Below are 21,161 nucleotides of genomic sequence, written 5' to 3' on the forward strand. Positions count from 1 at the left end.
GCGTCGGAGGCTGAAGGGTGACCTTGTAGAGGTTTATAAAATCATGAGGGGCATGGATAGGATAAATAGACAAAGTCTTTTCCCTGGGGTGGGGAGTCCAGAACTAGAGGGCATAGGATTAGGGTGAGAGGGGAAAGATATAAAAGAGACCTAAGGGGCAATTTTTTCACACAGAGGGTGGTACGTGTATGGAATGAGCTGCCAGAGGAAGTGATGGAGGCTAGTACAATTGAAACATCTAAAGGGCATCTGGATAGGTATATGAATAGAAAGTGTTTGGAGGGATATGGGCCAGATGCTGGCAGGTGGGACTAAATTGGGTTGGGATATCTGGTCAGCATGGACAGGTTGGACCGAAGGGTCTGTTTCCATGCTGTACATCTCTATGACTCTATGTCAAGAACCCAATTTATCCCAATTTTTAACATTTTCTCTACTGACTTGCTATTGCCACATTCAGAGTTGTTTAATTCAAATTTTCACATTAATTAAAAATGCAAGAAAATTCTTCTTTACACTGTTTTATTAAAAATAGTCAAGGAATACTATTCATTAATCCATTTTCCCCAAGAAAGTAAAGACTTCAAAGTAAAAGGAATGGAAAGAACAACATCCAATCATAATTTCTATTACTCAAAAATGCACCTGTTCATCTGTGAGGCTCATGAAATGTTTGAAAAATATTTCCTTAAAGTGCTTCTTAGAAACAACTTTTATATTTGCATAATCAACCTCTTCAAACTCTTGAGTAATGATGTAGAGGCATGAGTTAACAACCTCTCGGATGTGGGACATAATTTCATCCATCGTTAACTGTTGAGATGACTTAGGTCTGCTGGCTTGATCTTGTCCTTCTGGTTTCTCTGCAGCCTGCAATACAAAATAAGTTTTATTTATTATAAGTTATACAATCAACTGCAGACAACACAAGAAAATCGAAATGCATGCATTTTCACACATGTAGCTCTGTATGTGCTCGCCTTGTGATTCAACTGATGATGATTTCATATCAGAGGTCCTTCACCCACAGATCTATGGAATGACATTGCTCTGTTTTCATTGACTAATCTACTATGCAAGACTCGGTTCAGAAGCTAAAAAGCTGCAATATTGTGTGTATTACAACAAAAGTAAATTCTTCTGAAATTCTCTCATCAACCCAAAAACGGCCTACTGGCCATCGAAAAATGACAGTGGTTGGTCACCGATTTTATTGAAGAATGCATAATTAAACATGTCCATTCAGTTATATAATTGTCCCCACATTGAATCCTAAGGAGATCAATAATTATTTTATTGTCAACATAAAAAGGATTAATTTAGAAAGTCAATGGTGATTGTCAATAGTGATGTTAATAGGTGTTTCTGCATACAATGTAGACATTATAACTTGGATGTCAGCTCACATCTCTCTGAGCCCAGTGCTAACAAGTCCTAGTCCTACTCCTATGCTCTCACACCTCTAACACCCAAACATGATTCAACGGCATTGTGCAGAACAACTGCATGTTAAATAGTCATTCTGACATCATCATAGATTTAGAAATACTTTTAACATAAATATTCACTCTAATCTAAAAACTATACTCACCATTATTTTATATTAGTAAGAAAGGTTAACACTTCCTAATTATTTAAATAAACCACACAGAAATGGAAAACAATGATGAAATTATATTATCTCTCACATTATGAAAACAACCAGACAACAAAGAAGCTAAATTATGAAATCCGTTAGAAAGAAATTTTAGAAAAATGCAAATCATGATGCATTTTGGAATGTGATGTGCTGGAATCTGGTCAAGATTTAAAACGTTCTAAGATTGTTTATCTGATATCACCATTGTACTACAACAGCAATGGGATCAAATGGAACCTGTGAGGTCAAACAGTGAAGGAGTTGAAAAGATGTGTGGGAGCATAGACTGGCTGAACATGATAAAAATAAAATCTGTGAATACCAGAAATCTGAAATATTGGAAGAAAAACTTAATAAATAAACAGCTTTTCCAAAATAGAAAAACCAGATTGATTTTTAGTTTGAAACCATGGGCACAATTTTTTCCATGGCTTCGGGACCCTATTGTCAGGCTCAAATGGGAGGTCAGAAACCAGCAATTTGTGGGGAATATCTGTGATTTAAAGAACAAAGAACCTGAGAGCACAGGAGCAGGCCCTTCAGCCCTCCAACTCTGCACCGATCACATCCTCTATCTAAACATGCCGCCTATTTTCTAAGGATCTGTATCCCTTTGCTCCCTGCCCATTCATGTGTCTGTCTAGATATATCTTAAATGATGCTATCGTTCCCGCCCCTACCACCTCCGCTGGCAATGCATTCCAGGCACCCACCAACCTCTGCGTGAAGAATTTTCCCCATATATCTCCCCTGAATATTTCCTTCTCACTTTGAACTCGTGACCCCTAGTAACTGAGTCTTCTACTTTGGGATAAGGTTTCTTGCTATCTACCCTGTCTACACCTCTCATGATTTTGTAGGCCTCTATCAGGTCCCCCCTCAACTTCCTTTCCAATAAAAATAATCATAATCTACTCAACCTCTCCTCATAGCTAGCACCCTTGATACCATCCTGGTGAACCTCCTCTGCACCCTCACCAAAGCATCCATATCCTTTTGGTAATGTGGCAATTAGAACTGTACGCAGTATTCCAAATGTAGCCGAACCAAAGTCTTATACAATTGTAACATGACCTGCCAACTCTTGTACTCAATACCCAATCCGATGAAGGAAAGCATGCCGTATGCCTACTTGACCACTCTACTGACCTGTGTTGCCACATTCAGGGTACAATGGACCCAGATCTCTCTATATATCAATTTTCCCCAGGACTTTTCCATTTACGGTATAGTTCACTCTTGAATTTCAACCTCCAAAATGCATCACCTCGCATTTGTCCGGTTTGTCCATCTGCCATTTCTCCGCCCAACTCTTCAACCTATCTATATGTTGCTGTATTCTCTGACAGTCCCCTTCACCATCTGCTACTCCACCAATCTTAGTGTCATCTGCAAACTTGCTCATGAGGCAACCTACACCTTCATCATTTATGTGCAACACAAACGACAATGGTCCCAGCCCAGATCCCTGTGGAACACCACTTGTCACAGATCTCCATTTTGAGTAGCTTTCTTCCATTACTACTCTCTTCTCCTGTTGCCCAACCAGTTCTCGATCCATCTAGCTAGAACACCCTGGACCCATGTGACTTCACCTTCTCTATCAGCCTACTATGGGGAACTTTATCAAATGCCTTGCTAAAGTCCATGTTTATGACACCTACATCCCCTCCCTCATCAATCAACTTTGTGATTTCCTCAAAGAATTTGCTCCACAATGGCCAAGAATTGCTTAAAGGGTAGATTGGATCTTCCTTGGAACTGGAGACATGCCAGATTATATACAGCAGCATGTACGTGAGGGATAAGTCATCCCAAGATGGAGATACCTTCTCTCCAAACTTTTGACAATCTCTCAGGATTCAAACCATAATAATGGGAACACCAGATCATGCATAGAGGCAGTTTACGGCTCAGCTGAAAGCAGGAAGTCAGGAGGGATCTTGTAGTGCTGCCACCAGTTAGTCTGAGGCTTGTTGCTTGGTTTCCAAATGCCTCCGGGGAACTGGAGGACGATGGGAAAAAAAAGAGACATTCATTGACCCTTAAAGAGTTCAATCACTTGCCTGCCACCGGTCAATTGAGTAGCCGTGTCACCCTCTCCCCACCCACATCCCCCTTTGTACCTCCTGGGGTAGGATGGAACTGAGCGACTAGCATGCCATTGGCAGTGTGAACATCCCAGGCACCACCCACCACCTTCCCCCGCCGCCACCCCCTCTAACTCTGCCTCCATCGGATCCTAAAACTCCATCCCTCTATCAGAATATAGGATAAAGGAAAGCCAGAAAACCTATGTATAAAATGTTGCAAATCAATGAGATGTGGTGAATACAATGTTGAAAGACAAGCATAAGATAAAGTAACAACTATGATCGAAAATAAGATTTACTTGGTTTAACAGCAAATTAGCTTTTCATTTCATTGAGCACATCGCCTGTTACTTGACTCCATTCATTCTTTTGTGTAGTCTCAAGAAAGATGTTCAGTTTTATAATGCATTCCACTATTGCCAGGCATGTCAAAAATGTTTTACTATCAACAAAGTACCTTTGGAATGAATTCACTGGTAATGTAGGAAATGTGACATACAATTTGCACAAGACAAGGTTTGATAAACAGCAATGAAATAAATTAACAGATTTTTTTAAAAACACAAACAATGTAGATTTGTGGAGTAAACATAGACCACGACTTAATAAGAACACATCTGTCCATTTTTACGTTCACATGAGACTGAAACGCCAATGGTACAATGCTTCTCCAAGATTGACACTGAGGCATTGACCAATATGACCCAGTCTTTGGAGTAGATACCTCAACCCACGATTACCTGATTATAATAGTAAAAAGTTTAATGTTGTTAAAATGCATCAAGGTTTGTCACAGGGCCATTAACAAATGAAGTTAGACTCAGAGCCATTTAACAAGATATAAGAAAAGGTGATCAAAACTTTGGACAAAAAGTTCAGTCTTAAAGCGCATCTTAACAAATGATTAAAAAGTATAGAAAGGTTGATGATGGAGATGCAAATGCTAGGGAGAGGTGAGAACATTACTACTGAGCTATAGCTAACAATAAATCCTCTGATCTGATACTTTAACTGTAAATTTTTTAATTCACTCATGGAATGAGGGTATCACTGGCTAAGCCAGCATTTATTGCCCATCTGTAGTTGTCCCCAAAAAGGTGGTTGTGAGCTGTTTTCTTGAACCACTGCAGTCCACATGCTGTGGGTAGACACACAATGCTCTTACAGAAGGAATTCCAAGATTTTGACCCAGTGACAGTGAAGGTACGGCAATATATTTCCAATTCAGATAGTGCATGGCTTGGAGGGAACTGCAGACGGTGGCTTGCCACTGTATCTGCAGCCCTTGTCCTTTCAGGTGGAACTGTTGTGGGTTTGGATGGGGTTGTCTAAGGATCTTTAGCAAACTTCCGCAGTGCATCTTGTAGATAGTACACAGTGCTGCTACAGAGTGTCAGTTGTGGAGGAAGAGGATGCTTGCAGATGTGCCAATCAAGCTTTGTCCAGATAGTATCAAGCTGGGAGTGTTGTTGGGGTGAACTCATCCGGCAAGTGTGGATTATTCCATCATACTCCTGACTTGTACCTTTCGATGGTGGGCAGACTTTGGGGCGTCAGGTGGTGTTACTCACTACAAGATTCTTAACCTCTGACTTGCTCTAGGAGGTACAGTAATTTTATGGTTAGCCCAGCACAGTTTCTAGTCAATGGTTTTTTTTCAGCCTTTATTATATTCATTAAGGAATCCAAGTTCTTCAACACTGCCATCTCTAGCAAAATGAACTATCAGCATTGGGTTCTTTAATGAATAACAACAGCCATATTTCTCCATTAAACTTCTTGGAGCAACCTTGCCATTGCTCAAATGAAATCATCATCATCATTATTCCAGAATATCACAATATTTATTTTATCAATTAGTGAAATCTATATAAAATATCAGTAGCAAAGCTTCACACATCAACTTTGCTGACGGAATTTCTTCCCTAAAGGAGGATGTGAACCCAACTTTTACGCCAAAATTCAACCAAAGAATGTTAAGTAGTTCTGGAATATAGCCTAAATCTTCACCCACTAACAACTATAGGAAGTGCACTGTGACAAATATTGCAGTGTTAGTGTGTTTTAACAAAATGACTGCTTGCTTCCCCAAAATGCATACATTCTAACAACGTGGAAATGGTACACGTTGACTGTGAAAAGACTGGAAGACTGTGAAAACTTCAATCAAAACCTCAGCAACAGCTGTTGACCTCCGACACAATGGGAAACATTAATAGGAGGCTCTCTTGAGTAGCCAGAATGTAAAGCTGTAATCTAAACATCCCATTAATCATTATTTGCTAAAACTGTTGTTAACCTAGGCTTAGTGATTCATATGACTTTATAAACCAGAATATTCTTCTATTCTCAGATATCAAGGTACATTCAAAAGGAAATATGTCCCTGTTAAAATTGAAGGAACTGTTGTCATTATGATAACACACAGTAGAAGCTGATAGATACTTGAAACTTAACTTTAAATAAAACACATGTTTCTAAAATCCTTGAATAATTAAGTTACAATTCAGCACTTAAATAAAAGACAAGTTACGTGATTGTGAATATGAAAGACTTCATTAGTTAGTATCTCTTTCTAAAGCTCTGCAACATTCATCTTAAACATTTTATAAAATGTGGTGCAGCTGTGCAACACAATGGAGGTTTATATTTGCTTGTCAGGAGAAAGGACTAAACATTGAGGAATAAACATTAAATGCGAATTATGCTGACCTTATAGTTGTAGATATTGTAGCTCTGTAGGAAGTCAAGCCAGTCTACCATGTAGTCTGAATCTAATTTCAATTTGCTGAGAAGGTAATTGAACTCCTTGTCTGTCAGTCTGAAGCATACATTATGAAGCACCTGGCGGAATGCTAATGAATTGATCTTCCCATTCCCATATTTATCAAATGATTTGAAGGCCTAAGGAAACAAAATTTTTAAAAAAACAATGTTTCACATCCATGTTTATTCTAATAAAATCATCTTCCAAGTCCCTTTGATGCATCAATGCACAACACAGCAAGTCATTAAGTCAAACAGACCAATAAAGTTTCAGATTTCATCAACTGGGTTAGTTGATATGGTAAGATAACCTTAATGGTCTTGACTAGGAAAAGAATAATACAGGACTCCTGCTATCATTATCAAGAACTACTGAAGTGGTACACATGTGGACCTCAGACAAAGTTAATATTGTTTTCTATGAACCAGGCCTATCTCCTCAGTTAAGTACTTGTTAGAATGCTTGCATAAAGGATTGTAACAAACACAAGATCCTCCTGGTGCCTGCTAAGCCATAACCTATTGCAATGATCCCAGAAGAAGGAAGGTAACGTATGAGTGAACAACAAAATGTTTTAATTGTATAGGGGCATCGTATTAGTAGCAGGTCTGGCTCTATTTTGAAACATTAATTTAAGAGTATGGGAATATGACAGGCCAGTTAAATTAGTTTTTAAACTTCTTTAGCAATAAGCATCCACAGATATGATGGACAGAATTTCAGCACTGCAAATTTCTCTCATTTAGCTGTTCAAGCTATTGAGAATTGTGGATTCTTGAGACAATTTAAAAATTCATTAGTGTGTGAACATTCTGCCTATAGGCTGGTAAGGCTTGACATGGATGCATACTTATAATTTCCCATTTATCCAAGTTTCTAACAGTATTTGTTTCGAGGATGGTGATAGTTGAGACGCTAGTTGTTCTCTACAGGGGAAGAACGGAAAGAAATAATCGGGAGAAATAAAAATGCAGGTGGTGCATCTCATGCACCTCATGTGCTCATCACAAATCTAATTTAAATGCCAGTAACGGGCTAAGCAGTGACAGGCTGTATTGCTGTAAAAATAAAACAAAACAGCTGTCATGGAATATGCTTTGTTTACTGAACTTCCAACAGAATTATTTTAATGATGCAGGCTCCACTGGCTCCTTGATATAATTTTTATATAGGAGTGCTCTGATGAGCATAGCTGGTTGCCCTAAGTGGAATGCTCTTCCCCAGAGGGCAGGGGAGGCCTATTCTCTGGATTCATTTAAGAAAGAGTTGGATAGAGCTCTCAAGGATAGTGGAATCAAGGGTTATGGAGATAAGGCAGGAACAGGATACTGATTAGCCATGATCATATTGAATGGTGGTGCAGGCTTGAAGGGCAGAATGGCCTACTCCTGCACCTATTGTCTATTGTCTAATTTGTGGAAACTGCATAATTAATGATTTATATCTTTGTGCTGTATTGATCAGTTTCATTGGTCTCAGACTGAAAATCAGGCATTCTTTTGTGTCCAGCTTCACTATACAGCTTATCAGATGCTCAGGTAATGAGTAAAATGACTTTAATGTGAGAAGCCTTTATAAGCAATCAAAGCAATTTAATTAATATTTCACTTTCCAAGGAAACTAGTTAATCTTCTATAGCCTTGCAACAAGCGAGTCAGGTTCCAAAGGTAGACTTCATATGAAGTAGGATTAAAGGACAGAAGATAATTATTTCAGGGTACACAGAATAACACAGTGGTAATCGTATAGGCAGTGTGTGCTGCGAGTTCTCTGATGACTTAATATTTTACCGTGATTAATCCGATTGTGGATGAAGATGTTTGAGAAAGCACCTTTTCCTGACATGTGAATGTCCTTTGGTCTCTGCCATAGTCAATTCCTTGCTTTTATCATTTTTGCATGAGAACGAACTTATGTCTGTTTGTCAGTCTGTCTGATGCATGTCTATCAACATTTTATTAATGTTTATGCATCACTTAAAATTCTATGTATGTGTCTCGATTGTGGGGCTTTCTTATCTGATTTCAGCATCGATGCTTTGAAGCCTGTCAACCTTTCTCTATCATTAATTATTTTGTATTCTGGCTAAAATCTTTGTTTCTCTGCTCTATAATTGCCTCATACTCTTTACACCTTCTCGACATCTTCAATTCTGCGGCTTCTCCCCTTCTATCCCAAACTCTCTGAAGCCCTAATAAGTTGTCTCTCGAGGTCATAGATGTGATGCAGGTAACCTCACAGCAGTGATCTAATCTCCCTCTTGATGTATAATGTCAGGGTTGTGGAGGATTATGACTAATTCTACATCTAAGGAATTAAGGGCTACGGGGAGAATGCGGGTAAGTGGAGTTGAAATGCCCATCAGCCATGATTGAATGGCGGAGTGGACTCGATGGGCCGAATGGCCTTCCGCTCCTATGTCTCATGGTCTTATTTCTGTTTTAAAGATCAATGTATGCATCTCTGCACTTTCGCACCATCTTGTCTAAAAATTGCATACTGCACAGCTCAATTGCCCCATTAATTGTACCTCTGAGATATTTTGCAATTGGCCACTCAACATGTATGGCTTTTAGTGAATGTCAACACAACATAGTCTCTAAAGGATAAAAAGTAAACCAGCTTGTTGTCTTAAACAAGGGTGATCAGATAAAATGAATTACCATGTAACATGTGTTTGTACAATTAAAAAGAATTTTATCCTTCAGCGAGGTAATTAGGACAGCTTCTGTAAGGAAATAATCCTTCAATAATCATTTTGGGATATTGATTGATGTTAATGCACAATGTTGTGGTAATCTGAACAACACCTTATTGACTGAAATGTTCTTTATGCAAAATTTTAAAATGACTCACCTCAAACAATGCATTTGAGGATTTGGCGACTTCTCCTTTTAGTTTAGTGAGCATTTTCTCTGGAGATGGTATTTGAAAATTTTCACGTGGAATAAATGTAAGTTTTGGGCCACGCTTCAGTGACTTATCTTCAATATCCTCAATGGCTCTCAAGAAATCAGCGTAAGAAAATTTGCAATCGTGCATCGGGATTTCCAAACTGAAGTGGGGTGTGTGAACCAAGAGCAAATATAAACAAATGGCAATTCCATTTTGACACAACAAGACTTGAGGATTGCATGCTAGAAAAATTGCATCTGTCTTTGGTTAGTACATTGATCAATACGTTCACCTTATTTTTTATAAATCTTCTCTATACACTGCATTATACAGCTTCCCATAGACTGAAGTGTTAAATGTTCCCACAAATGAAAATTCCACATTTTTATAAATATATTTTCTGTTTAGATACATATTTTCTGCTTATCTTTATTTTAGCTTTGTCTTGATAAAATCGTATATTTACTTTTTCTGAAATTTAAATTAACAGCAAAGGCTTTGTGAGCCTGTATGTTTGTGTATTTTAATGTGACTGGTTACTTATCTGCTTGATGACATCACTGCTGCTACATGCAATGAATATGGTACCTGATTTAAACTGCTCTAGTCAAGCAACAACCCGACCTAATCATACTGATAGAATCATTCCTTATGCGCAACATCCCAGACATTCTACTCATCGTTGTCCTCAGAGCAGGAAGAGTCCTTTATTGGCCACTTATAACAGTGAACAACCTACCTTTCCCACCACTGGAAAAATGGAATGATAGAAAGCGCCAACCCAGAAATTCGAATGCATTTCCATATAATTTCCCAGCCTTCCCATCTCCCAGCCTGAATATTCCAGCCAATATGACCACTCATTACAGTATCAAGTAGAAAATTAATGCATTGTCCTTCCATTCTGGTGGATAATAAGCAATAAAGCCATCTACAGGAAACCAGTTTCTAAGCTCCCTTATAAAAAGCCACTTGTATAAGACCAGTTTTCCAAAGGGATGAGAGGCTGAGTAAATTGGATCTATGCATGCTACAATTTAGATGGAAGACAGGTGATCAGAGAGGCTTGATATGATAGACTGAAGAATGTTTTCCCTAGCTGGGAAATCTATAGAACAGCAGTACAATCTTAGGGTAAGGGGCTATTCATTTAGGACTGAGACGAGGAATAATGTTTTCACTAAGGTAGTGAATCTGTCATTTTCTATCCCAAAAGGGTTGTGGATACTCCATTGTCGAGTATAAGACTGAGGTCAAAAAATCTTCGCTCTCTCAGGGAATCAAGACAGTTTCAGTCTGGGGAAACATGTTCAAGACAGACCAGCTGTGTTAAGACGTGCTGAACAGAAGAGCAGGCTGATGTAATTTACATCTGCTTGTATTTCACATGGTATTGCATTTTTATATTTGAATAAGTTAACTAAATTCTCAAATAGATAATTGCCAAGAATGACAGCCCAGTAGAAAAGGCACATTGTGATCTTACTGGGTGCCTGATAACCAAGTATAATGTCTGTTCATACCTGACCAAGAGCTGTTTAAGTTGTTCTTCACCCAGGTGGTAGTTATGATCCTTCAGCACCCTTTGAAAATCATTTACTGACACACAGCCATCATTCCTTTTATCTAGTTTGTCAAAGGCCTCATGAAAACCTTTATGGTGGTTCCTGAATTTAGCTCTTACAGATCAACAGAAAGCAGCACAGATTAATGTATTACAGTCAAGTTCAATATACTGCCTATTAACAGATATATTCCATAATAATAAAAGTCCAGTTACTAACAGGAGTTTTGTAATAATTTCTGACAATAATAATTCACAGTTTTCTTTTACTAACATGCATTGTTGAACCAAAGTACTGTTTAGTTTGACAAAGGATATTTCTCCTTTTAGTTCTCTTTAGAAACAAATCATACTATCTTTTATTCGAAAGCTTTATTCTCCTATGAACAACAGACAATTAAATACTAGAAAAATGGCCATAAAGTCATTCAGCATGGAAACAAATCCTTTGGACTAACTTGTCATTGCCAACCATGCTCCCAAATTAAACTAGTCCCATTTGCCTGTATTTGGCCCATATCACTCCAAACCTTTCCTTTTCATGTAGCTATCCAAATGTCTTTGAAAATGTTGTAACTGTACCCACATTCACCACATCTTTCCACACATGAACCACTCTGTCCAAAGAAGCAACAATAGGTGGCATAAGGCACTGGCATAATCTACCTTCAAACCCAACAATTCTAAGTTGCAATAGTAATCAATAGGAACCAAAGATTAAAATGTATAGGATTCTACTTACTTAAGCTGCTTTTTCAGCTCAGTGATATTAAGAGTTCCTGTCTGAAGTTTCTGTTGGATTCCATCGGTGTGGAATTGCTGTTGCTTGTTGGACTGATCCATTAATCTGCCTCGGCTCTCTGGAACAATGTGTTTACTGTCTGTCTGGACCGGTCTTGCAAATCTATTCCTAAGCTTCTTCAGGAACTCAAGGTGAGTGGTAAAGCCTTTCTTATCTGAATCATACCTGAAAACCAACAAAATGCACATGTAAGAAAATTCAAAGCATGTTCTTCAGGCATAACATTCCTTCCAATTATTGCAGTAATAAAAGGCAGACACCCAAATGAGGATATGGAATGGAGAATAAACTGGTTAGTTGATCTGAAAAATGAAATTTTGGATTGATTTTCTATAAGGGTTCTCCCATTGCCTTCCCTAAGTTTGAGCACAACAATGCTAATACTATTTTGCCAGAAATCTTGGGGATCTCCTGTGAAGTTACACTATATAAGCAAGATAATTCATTATTTCTATTAAATTTGTGCTGGCTTGTCATCCTTTATCCATTGTCATCATTCATGGTCATTTTGTTGCATGCTATTGATTGATTTGGACCACAATTCAGCATCTCATTTAATGTGGTAAATGGATGTTGAAGTCATATGTTTATTCTATTAAAAGTCACTATTCCACAAGTTGGCCCAGAACCATGTTGAATGTCTGTTAAGATATAAATCAATTGGAAATCCTAGTCACCAGACAAACCCATTAATCTCTTCCATTTAGAGAGATGGCTTCCAATCAGTACTATTTTATTTTCAAAGCTTTGAACATATTCAGCTGTAGTAGAAACTGCTATGGAGCAGTCAGATCAGTCATTTAAATATTTAAATAACCAGCTAGTTATAGCCTTAATGCAAGATTCTGGGTTGAACAGCCAGTGCTAGAGTTTCTTAAGCTGTGTGGGACATGCCACAGTTAACAAGATGAGAACAAACGTCAATAATCAATGAAATCGATAGGCAAGAAAGACTTTAAAAACTGAAAGTGCATGGCTTCCACTCTGCCTTTGAAAAAGGAATGTGCTCACAGGATTTGCTTCAAGAGCATGCTTTCACTGTTTTGCAGGTAATTTTGTCCACTTAAATATGTACTTCCCTGCAACACAGGAGCAGCCTATGCAATTATTTCATGGAACAATGATTAGGAAGAAGAGAAGCCATCACATAAATCCCAACTGACCCAGCAGCAGCAAAACTAACAGCACCAGACAGCTGCTCCACAGGACAGAAGGTATTGACGTAGATTTCTAACGTGATGGAGGTGACACCCTACCACAGGGTATACAACTTCCCAACATGACAGAACCACAGTACCGTATAAGACCAGGCTTTCATGGCAGGTTAGTACTAATATCAACAAACTCTGCAACAAAAGGGACAGGTATGAGTACAAGGCCAGCCATCAAAGTCATCACTGCCACAAAATTCTTCACACAGCCCTGCACTGGGTACTTTGCAGTGATTTACAGCTGACATGTGGAGGATTGTAACCTAGGGTCCACAAGTGTATCTTACAGGTGACTGAGGCCATGTTTGCCAAGGCACTGATATGGTACTGTTGTTGTCATGTTGAAAATTACACATCAAAGTGGACAAAATTATCTGGAAAGCAGCAAAAGCATGCTCTCCAATCAAGTCCTGTGAGCACAAGCCTTTCATAAAGACAGGGTTGCAATTTGGGCTGGTCAGACACAGAACGTCTGTATTTGCAACACTAACTAGCTTTCCACTGACACAGGTTGGTGTACAATTCTGGTCACCCTTCTGTATGAAGGATGTTGTCAAACGTGAGAGGATGCAGAAAAGATTTACAGAGAGGTTGCTGGGACTGGAGGGTTTGAGTTAAACAGCGAGGCTGAATAGTCTGGACCTTCTTTCTCTGGGGTGTTGATGGCTGAGGGGAGATTTATAAAATCACGAGGGGCATGGATAGGGTGAATAAAGAAAGTTTTTTCTTCTAGGGTGGGAAAGTCCAAAACTAGAGGCCATAGCTTAAGGTGAGAGGGAAAAGATTTAAAAAGGACCTGAGGGATAATTTTTTCATGCAGAGGGTGGTGCGCAAATGGAACGAGCTGTCAGAGGAAGTGGAGGAGGTGGGTACAGTTACAACATTTAAAAGCATCTGGATGTGTATATGAATAGGAAGGGTTTCCAGGGATATGGGCCAAATGCTGGCAATTGGGGTTAGGTCAGTTTGGGACACCTGATTGGCACGGCCGAGATGTACCAAGAAGCGTGCTTCTGTGCTGTATAACTCTATAAGTAGAGTCAGCAGTGGCCCCTTGGAGACACTAGCTATCTTCTAAAAGTGAAGTTGATGATAAATATGAAGACCCCCTACCACTGATGCAATGGAAAGACACAATTGAAAGCACATGAGCACAAAGATACCCATAGAGCAAGCATAGGGCTGATAACGAAGTAACCTCAAGCGCTTGGACGGGTCTATCAGTACCATTCAGTTTGTACCAGCAAAAGGTTTCCTAAAAGATAGGAATACACATGATACAACAAGGATGACTGGAGCTACAGTGTAGGAAAGGAAACATTACCTGCCCTCCAGAGGAGAAGGCAGGATAAGAAAGATGCATGCTGAGGAAGCCTATAGCTGTTCACTGAATTACCAGAGAAGCCTATGGCAGACTGGTTCAGATAACACAGCTGTGTAAAACATTATGGCACAGAAGAGTTGCCCACTTCACCACTCCACACCACCAATTCCCCAGTGCAAATACAGTCAGGAAATGTTCAATGTGTCACACCTCCATTGCTTGTTTTCCATTACATTCCTACCATTCTACTGACGGATCATGTCCATTTGGAAAATGGGAGGCAACTGTGGAGAATGGACATATGGGGTTCTGACTGAAGGATAAGGAGGCGAGAGTGGATGAGAAGTGGGAGGGCCTTGAGCAAACCCACTTTCCATGTGCCATTTTTTGGACCTACAATGGAAGTTGGTCTGAGGCAGTAATGTGTAGAAGAATGGTTGGCAGGTCAGGGTCAGCACCTCAAACCATGATGTGGTTTAGTATTTTTGTCTTACTGAGATCAATAAACCTCTTGCAATATTGTTTCTTAGTTCAAGGTACCAGATTCTAGCTGCTCATGTCCTGCACTACTTCCATCAGCTTTATTTGAAAAGCATGGCCTCCTTCTCCTATCTGAAACAGTATTTTGCTGCAGTCTCTCACAGCATGCAAATAGGACTACCACAAATGTGTGGCATGGGCTTTCAGTGGAGAAAGAAGGCAGCAGGGGACAGAGGTTATTATGATCAGCCAATTGCTATCAGGTTTCTATTAATGTGGCTACTGAAGCATGAACAATTAATGCAAAATTCAACTGCAGTGACTTTTGCTGAGATTCCTTAAAGAAAAAATCCTTGGTGGCTGCTCGAGAATCTAGGAGAGATACAGCTGTCATGGCTGCTTTAAACAGCAGTAAAGCACATAGCTGTAATGATTGGGTTCCATTTATTCAAGGAAAACATTGCCCATTTAATAATAAAAACAACACATATCGCCACTTTCCAACTTTTATGCTTGATTGTACAAAATAAGCTTTCCTACTTTCCCTGAATATGATTCAGAACAAAAAAATCCCAAGGGAATATCACAAGGGTGATATTCAGCATCAACACGGATGCTGAATACACAAATGAGACATCACGAGGGAAATGTTGATCATAAATGTTGGCATTAATCGAGTATGCAAGAAACTTACAGAATATTGTCATGCCTGGACAGAGTGGATGTGGAGGAGATGTTTTGACTAGGAGAGACTAGGATCTGAGGGCACAGTCTCAGAGAGAAGGGACAATCCTTGAGGACTGAGATGGGGAGGAGTTTTTTCAGCAGAGGGTGGTGAATCTGTGGAACTCATTGCCACAGAGGGCTGAGGAGGTCATCATTGAATGCATTGAAGGCAGAAATCGATAGATTTTTGATTGGCAAAGGGATCAAGGGGTTATGAGGAGAAGATAGAAGTTAAGAAACAGACCAGCCATGATGGAATAGTGGAGAAGACCCAGTGGGCCGATTAGCCTAATTCTGCTTCCATGTGTAATTGTCTTATGGGAGGAGGTGAAGAGGAGAAGATGGAGGATGGAGAGAAGAGAATCTTTAATAAGGGAATCCTAGAGCATGCAGCAAAATGGCTGAAGGTCATTTACTATAAACATTAACAGTTTCTCTCTGCGTAGATGCTACCAGATCCACTGAACATTTCTACCGTGTCTTAACTTTCATTTCTTGCTTTCTACTTTGTAACAGACATGTACATTGGTGTCAAGTGAGGTTTGGTGACTCAGCTCAGACACAACAAATGACCATGTCATAAAGACATTTGGCAATTGCTGGCATCAGTGCAACTGTTCAGCAGCAGCAGCATCCCCCTTCAGAAGGTATGGGGAGGAAATGAGAAAGAGGAAGAAATAAAAGTTCTTACCAAGACCAAAGTTTTTCAAATTGTTCTGCTGAAATTGGCAAACAGAGCTGATACAAAAGGTCCCTCATATCTTTCTTTTCCACAATAAGGTTACCATCTGAGTCAATGCGTTTAAAAGCCTTATAAAAAAACCAAAATACATTTTTTCACCATTTCATAATTATCGTAAAGGGTTGATCCATTCAGTATTGATTATAAGGAATGGATATCTAATGTTTTCATTAGGTTATCCCCAATATATCCAAAATAGTCCAAACCAGTGCAGAGGATTGAGGAATTTCAATAAACACCGCCAATGGTCCTTGTGAAATAAACCAGGTGGAAGAACAAACATTCACGTGCAGGGACACAGTGCGACACCTGTTGAGATCTTGGCCCCATCTATGTGTGGCCATTTTAGCATCTGGACAATGAGGTCAATCACTCTTCCTTCTGCAGCGAGTGGCAGGGGTGGGAAACAGGCACAGTAGCACACCTGGTGCCAAGTGCATTATTTTCCATCTCCCAGCAATGCAGCAGCAACTGGAAAGGGTTGAGTAGTGAGCAAGTGCGGCGAAGGCAGACAAGGCATGGTAGCACAAGGTGACCACCACCGGGAAGGAGCAGCTCCCTCTCATCTGTTCCAGCCTCCACCATCACCTCCCCCAACCCTTTATTCCAGGCATGACTGTGCCTCCTCGTCACGGCCAGCTTATGTTAGGGGCCCCACCTGCATATGTGTAGGGGCTATTGTGGTATCATGGATAATTACTCCAGAGAAAATTACATTCTCCCAAATTGGATTTCTGCAATCTTCTGCATTTTTTTTAAAATACCGTGCTGGAAGTTACTCCCACCCAAAAATGGACAGTGCCCTTCATCAAATTAATGACAATTGTTAACTTAGGCTAATTTCTTCATTTGCTGTCCTTTTCAGAGACTGTTATAGTTAAGATTTTTATGGGCAGATAGTTTCCCGAATCTTATATTATTTTAATTTACCAGTGTTCTTTGTACACTGATGTCACGAGTGAATGGCTCAGTATAGATCTTTAAAAGTAACGTTTAGCTATTTAAAATTGGATTATTCACAAGTGGAGGATGAGACATCCCTGTTAAAATGCTTTTTTGTTTTCTTCTGTTTTTGACCGAAACAATAAAATTGAACCAAATTAATGATCCTCCAAAATAACAATTATATCTTTTAAAATACAGCACAAATTCTTAAAATTACATTTGCTGTTCCTGCCCAATTTCAGTGGTAAATGGGAAATCTTAGTGATAAACAAATAAGTTTAAGCAGCAACCTGGGCAAAACAGAACTTCTTAAAATGAGCAAAATTTAGAAGCAAATGAATTAAAGGTTATTGCAACATCATTTTACACTTGTATTATCACCTCACCTTAGACAGTTCATGCCATCCTGTTTTGGCTTTAGCAGCTAAGAAGTCATGGACTTGCTCACAGGCAAGCAACGAACAATCTTTGTCATATATTGAGCTGCAACTAAATGAAAGTCGTTTCATTAAAAACATGCTTCCATGTTTTCTCAATTACATTCAAAGCTGAGCAATAGTTTCCTAACTACTTTTGAATAATTCAATAACATTACAGATGAATGAACAACCAAGACAGTTACTGCATTAAATCTTTGTAATTATATATTAAACAATAGGGGGAAAAAAGAAAAGAACTTTGGTGCCGCTGATAGTTCAGTTGGCAAATTCCCCACCCATTGTGAAATTAAGCATTATCAACCAGAAAGTGTCAGATTTAATATCTAATCGATGCTGAGTTGGTTGAGCAGATGGTGCTACAGTCATGATGCTCTAATTGATTTGATTTCCCCCAATCAGGAAAAGGAGTATCTACAAATTCAAGGCTACCTGATTCTAATCATAGCCACTGACCCTTGCTGGGCTGAGTTTGTATGCAGGTTGAGCAAAGACAGGTCAACCTAGGATAAATGTTCCTCACACGACACACACAAAGCTCTAGCTCACTTTGCCTCTAAAGAATAGTTGTTGGAGGCAGGTACCAGAGTCTGATTAACATGAGTCATTTCTCTCAAGAATAGGAACAAAAATGAGATAAAGTTTATTTTTTAAGGAGAGGGACAATATAGCATGAGGTTATAAATACATACAAGAAATCAGAAAGGCTATGAGAGCAAACGTACGTTGTGCAGTGTCACTGTAGAAATCAACAAACAAATTATATGATATAGATGGTGCAACTAGAGTCATTCAAATGACAAAATGCAGATAATGAAATACAACAGCCATAAAATGTAAATACAGGTCAATGTTTAAGATAGGCGCTGAATTCCCATGGTCTGTTCTTCCAGTGGTAAGCTTAGAGACAGGAAGGGTACATAACTAGATAGAGTGGTAACATATCTCAACCTTACCATCTTTCTGACTCCACCAGAATTAGGTTTTGGGTGGTAAGGCTCATTATCAACCCCTCAATCATGACCCCAGCCCCCATCACCAAACCATCCTCATCTCCCCATCATCTCCCAGACCATACAGAACCTCATCACCTCAGGAGATCTCCCACCCACAGCTTCCAACCTCATAGTCCGGGAACCCCGCACCGTCCGATTCTACCTCCTTCCCAAGATCCACAAACCTGACCACCCTGCCCTCCGTTTCTTCCTCTCCCGACATCCCCAACAGTACCCTTCCACCGACACTCTCATTTGTTTGGCTGAACTGGTCCTCACCCTTTAATATTTCTCCTTCGAATTCTCCCACTTCCTCCAGACCAAAGGGGTAGCCATGGGCACACGTATGGGCCCCAGCTATGCCTGTCTCTTTGTTGGCTACGTAGAACAGTCTATCTTCTGTGGTTACACCGGCACCACTCCCCACCTCTTCCTCCGTTAAATTGATGACTGCATTGGCACCACCTCGTGCTCCCGCGAGGAGGTTGAGCAATTCATCAACTTCACCAACACATTCCACCCTGACCTTAAATTGACCTGGACTTTCTCTGACACCTCCCTCCCCTTCCTGGACCTCTCTATCTCCATTAATGATGACCGACTTGACACTGACATTTTTTACAAACCCGACTCCCACAGCTACCTGGATTACACCTCTTCCCACCCTACCTCCTGCAAAAATGCCATCCAGTATTCCCAATTCCTCTGCCTCCACCATATCTGCTCCCAGGAGGACCAGTTCCACCACAGAACACACCAGATGGTCTCCTTCTTTAGAGACCACAATTTGCCCTTCCCACGTGGTTAAAGATGCCCTCCAACGCATCTCGTCTACATCCCGCCCCTCCGCACTCAAACCCCACCCTTCTAACTGTAACAAGGACAGAACCCCCCTGGTGCTCACCTTCACTCTACCAACCTTCGCATAAACCAAATCATCTGCCGACATTTCCGCTACCTCAAAACGGACCCCACCACCAGGGATATATTTCCCTCCCCACCCATTTCCGCTTTCCGTAAAGATCATTCCCTCTGTGACGACCTGGTCAGGTCCACGACCCCAACAACCCACCCTCCCATCCTGGCACCCTCCCCTGCCATCACAGGAATTGCAAAACCTGTGCCCACACATCCTACCTCACCTCCATCCAAGGCCCCAAAGGAGCCTTCCACATCCAAAGTTTTACCTGCACATCCACCAATATCATTTATTGTATCCGTTGCTCCCAATGCGGTCTCCTCTACACTGGGGAGACTGGATGCTTCCGAGCAGATCACTTTAGGGAACATCTCCGGTACACCCGCACCAATCAACCACACGGTCCTGTGGCCCAACATTTCAACACCCCCTCCCACTCTGCCGAGGACATGCAGGTCCTGGGCCTCCTCCACCGCCACTCCCTCACCACCCGACGCCTGGAGAAAGAACGCCTCATCTTCCGCCTCGGAACACTTCAACCCCAGGGCATCAATGTGGACTTCACCAGTTTCCTCATTTCCCCTTCTCCCACCTCACGCCAGCTCCAGCCTTCCAGCTCAGCACTGTCCCCATGACCTGTCCTACCTGCCTATCTTCCTTTCGACCGATCCACTCCACCCTCCTCTCTGACCTATCACCTTCATCCCCACCCTCAGTCACCCACTGTACTCTTTGCTACCTTCCCCCACCCTCCTCTCTGACCTATCACCTCCATCCCCATCCCCACTCACCTATTGTACTTTATGCTACTTTCTCCCCACTCCACACCCCTCTCATTTATTCCTCCACTCTGCAGGCACCCTACCTCTATTCCTGATGAAGGGCTTTTGCCCGTAACGTCAATTTTCCTGCTCCTCAGATGCCACCTGACCTGCTGTGCTTTTCCAGCACCACTCTAATCTAGACTCTGGTTTCCAGCATCTGCAGTCCTTGTTTTTAACCTCGTTATCAACCTGCCCATCCTGCCACTAACTGAACCCAATTATAGAGTCATAGAGGTGTACAGCATGGAAACAGACCCTTCGGTCCAACCTGTCCATGCCGACCAGGTATCCCAACCCAATCTAGTCCCAACTGCCAGCACCTGCCCATATCCCTCCAAACCCTTCCTATTCATATACCATTCCAAATGCCTCTTAAATGTTGCAATTGTAACAGCCTACACCACATCCTCTGGCAGCTCATTCCATACATGTACCACCCTCTGCGTGAAAATGTTGCCTCTTTTATATCTTTCCCCTCTCACCCTAAACCTATGACCTCTATTCTGGACTCCCTGATTCCAGGGAAAAGACTTTGTCTATTTATCCTATCTATGCCCCTCATAATTTTGTAAACCTCTATATGGTCACCCCTCAGCCTCCGACACTGCAGGGAAAACAGCCCCAGCCTGTTCGGCCTCTCCCTGTAGCTCAGATCCTCCAACGCTGGCAACATCCTTGTAAATCTTTTCTGAACCCTTTCAAGTTTTACAACATCTTTCAGATAGGAAGGAGACCCGAACTGCACACAATATTCCAACAGTGGCCTAACCAATGTCCTGTACAGTCGCAACATGACCT

The 21,161-nt window shown here is 40.7% G+C and overlaps 1 protein-coding gene across 1 annotated transcript in view; it reads right to left on the minus strand.

The window, feature by feature from the left end:
* The window catches only part of efcab6 (EF-hand calcium binding domain 6), a 113,464-nt gene that overhangs the window by 9,428 nt on the left and 82,875 nt on the right, over positions 1 to 21,161 (minus strand). Inside the window, exons 21-27 of the mRNA XM_043709199.1 lie at positions 17,575 to 17,677; positions 16,193 to 16,311; positions 11,701 to 11,925; positions 10,918 to 11,073; positions 9,356 to 9,554; positions 6,445 to 6,636; positions 646 to 870 (exon numbers count right to left, since the gene is read on the minus strand). Coding sequence (XP_043565134.1) covers positions 646 to 870; positions 6,445 to 6,636; positions 9,356 to 9,554; positions 10,918 to 11,073; positions 11,701 to 11,925; positions 16,193 to 16,311; positions 17,575 to 17,677 — 1,219 coding nt within the window. The remainder of the gene's footprint in view (positions 1 to 645; positions 871 to 6,444; positions 6,637 to 9,355; positions 9,555 to 10,917; positions 11,074 to 11,700; positions 11,926 to 16,192; positions 16,312 to 17,574; positions 17,678 to 21,161) is intronic.

Source organism: Chiloscyllium plagiosum, chromosome 19 (assembly GCF_004010195.1).
Source record: "Chiloscyllium plagiosum isolate BGI_BamShark_2017 chromosome 19, ASM401019v2, whole genome shotgun sequence".
NCBI classification, from domain to species: Eukaryota; Metazoa; Chordata; class Chondrichthyes; order Orectolobiformes; family Hemiscylliidae; genus Chiloscyllium; species Chiloscyllium plagiosum.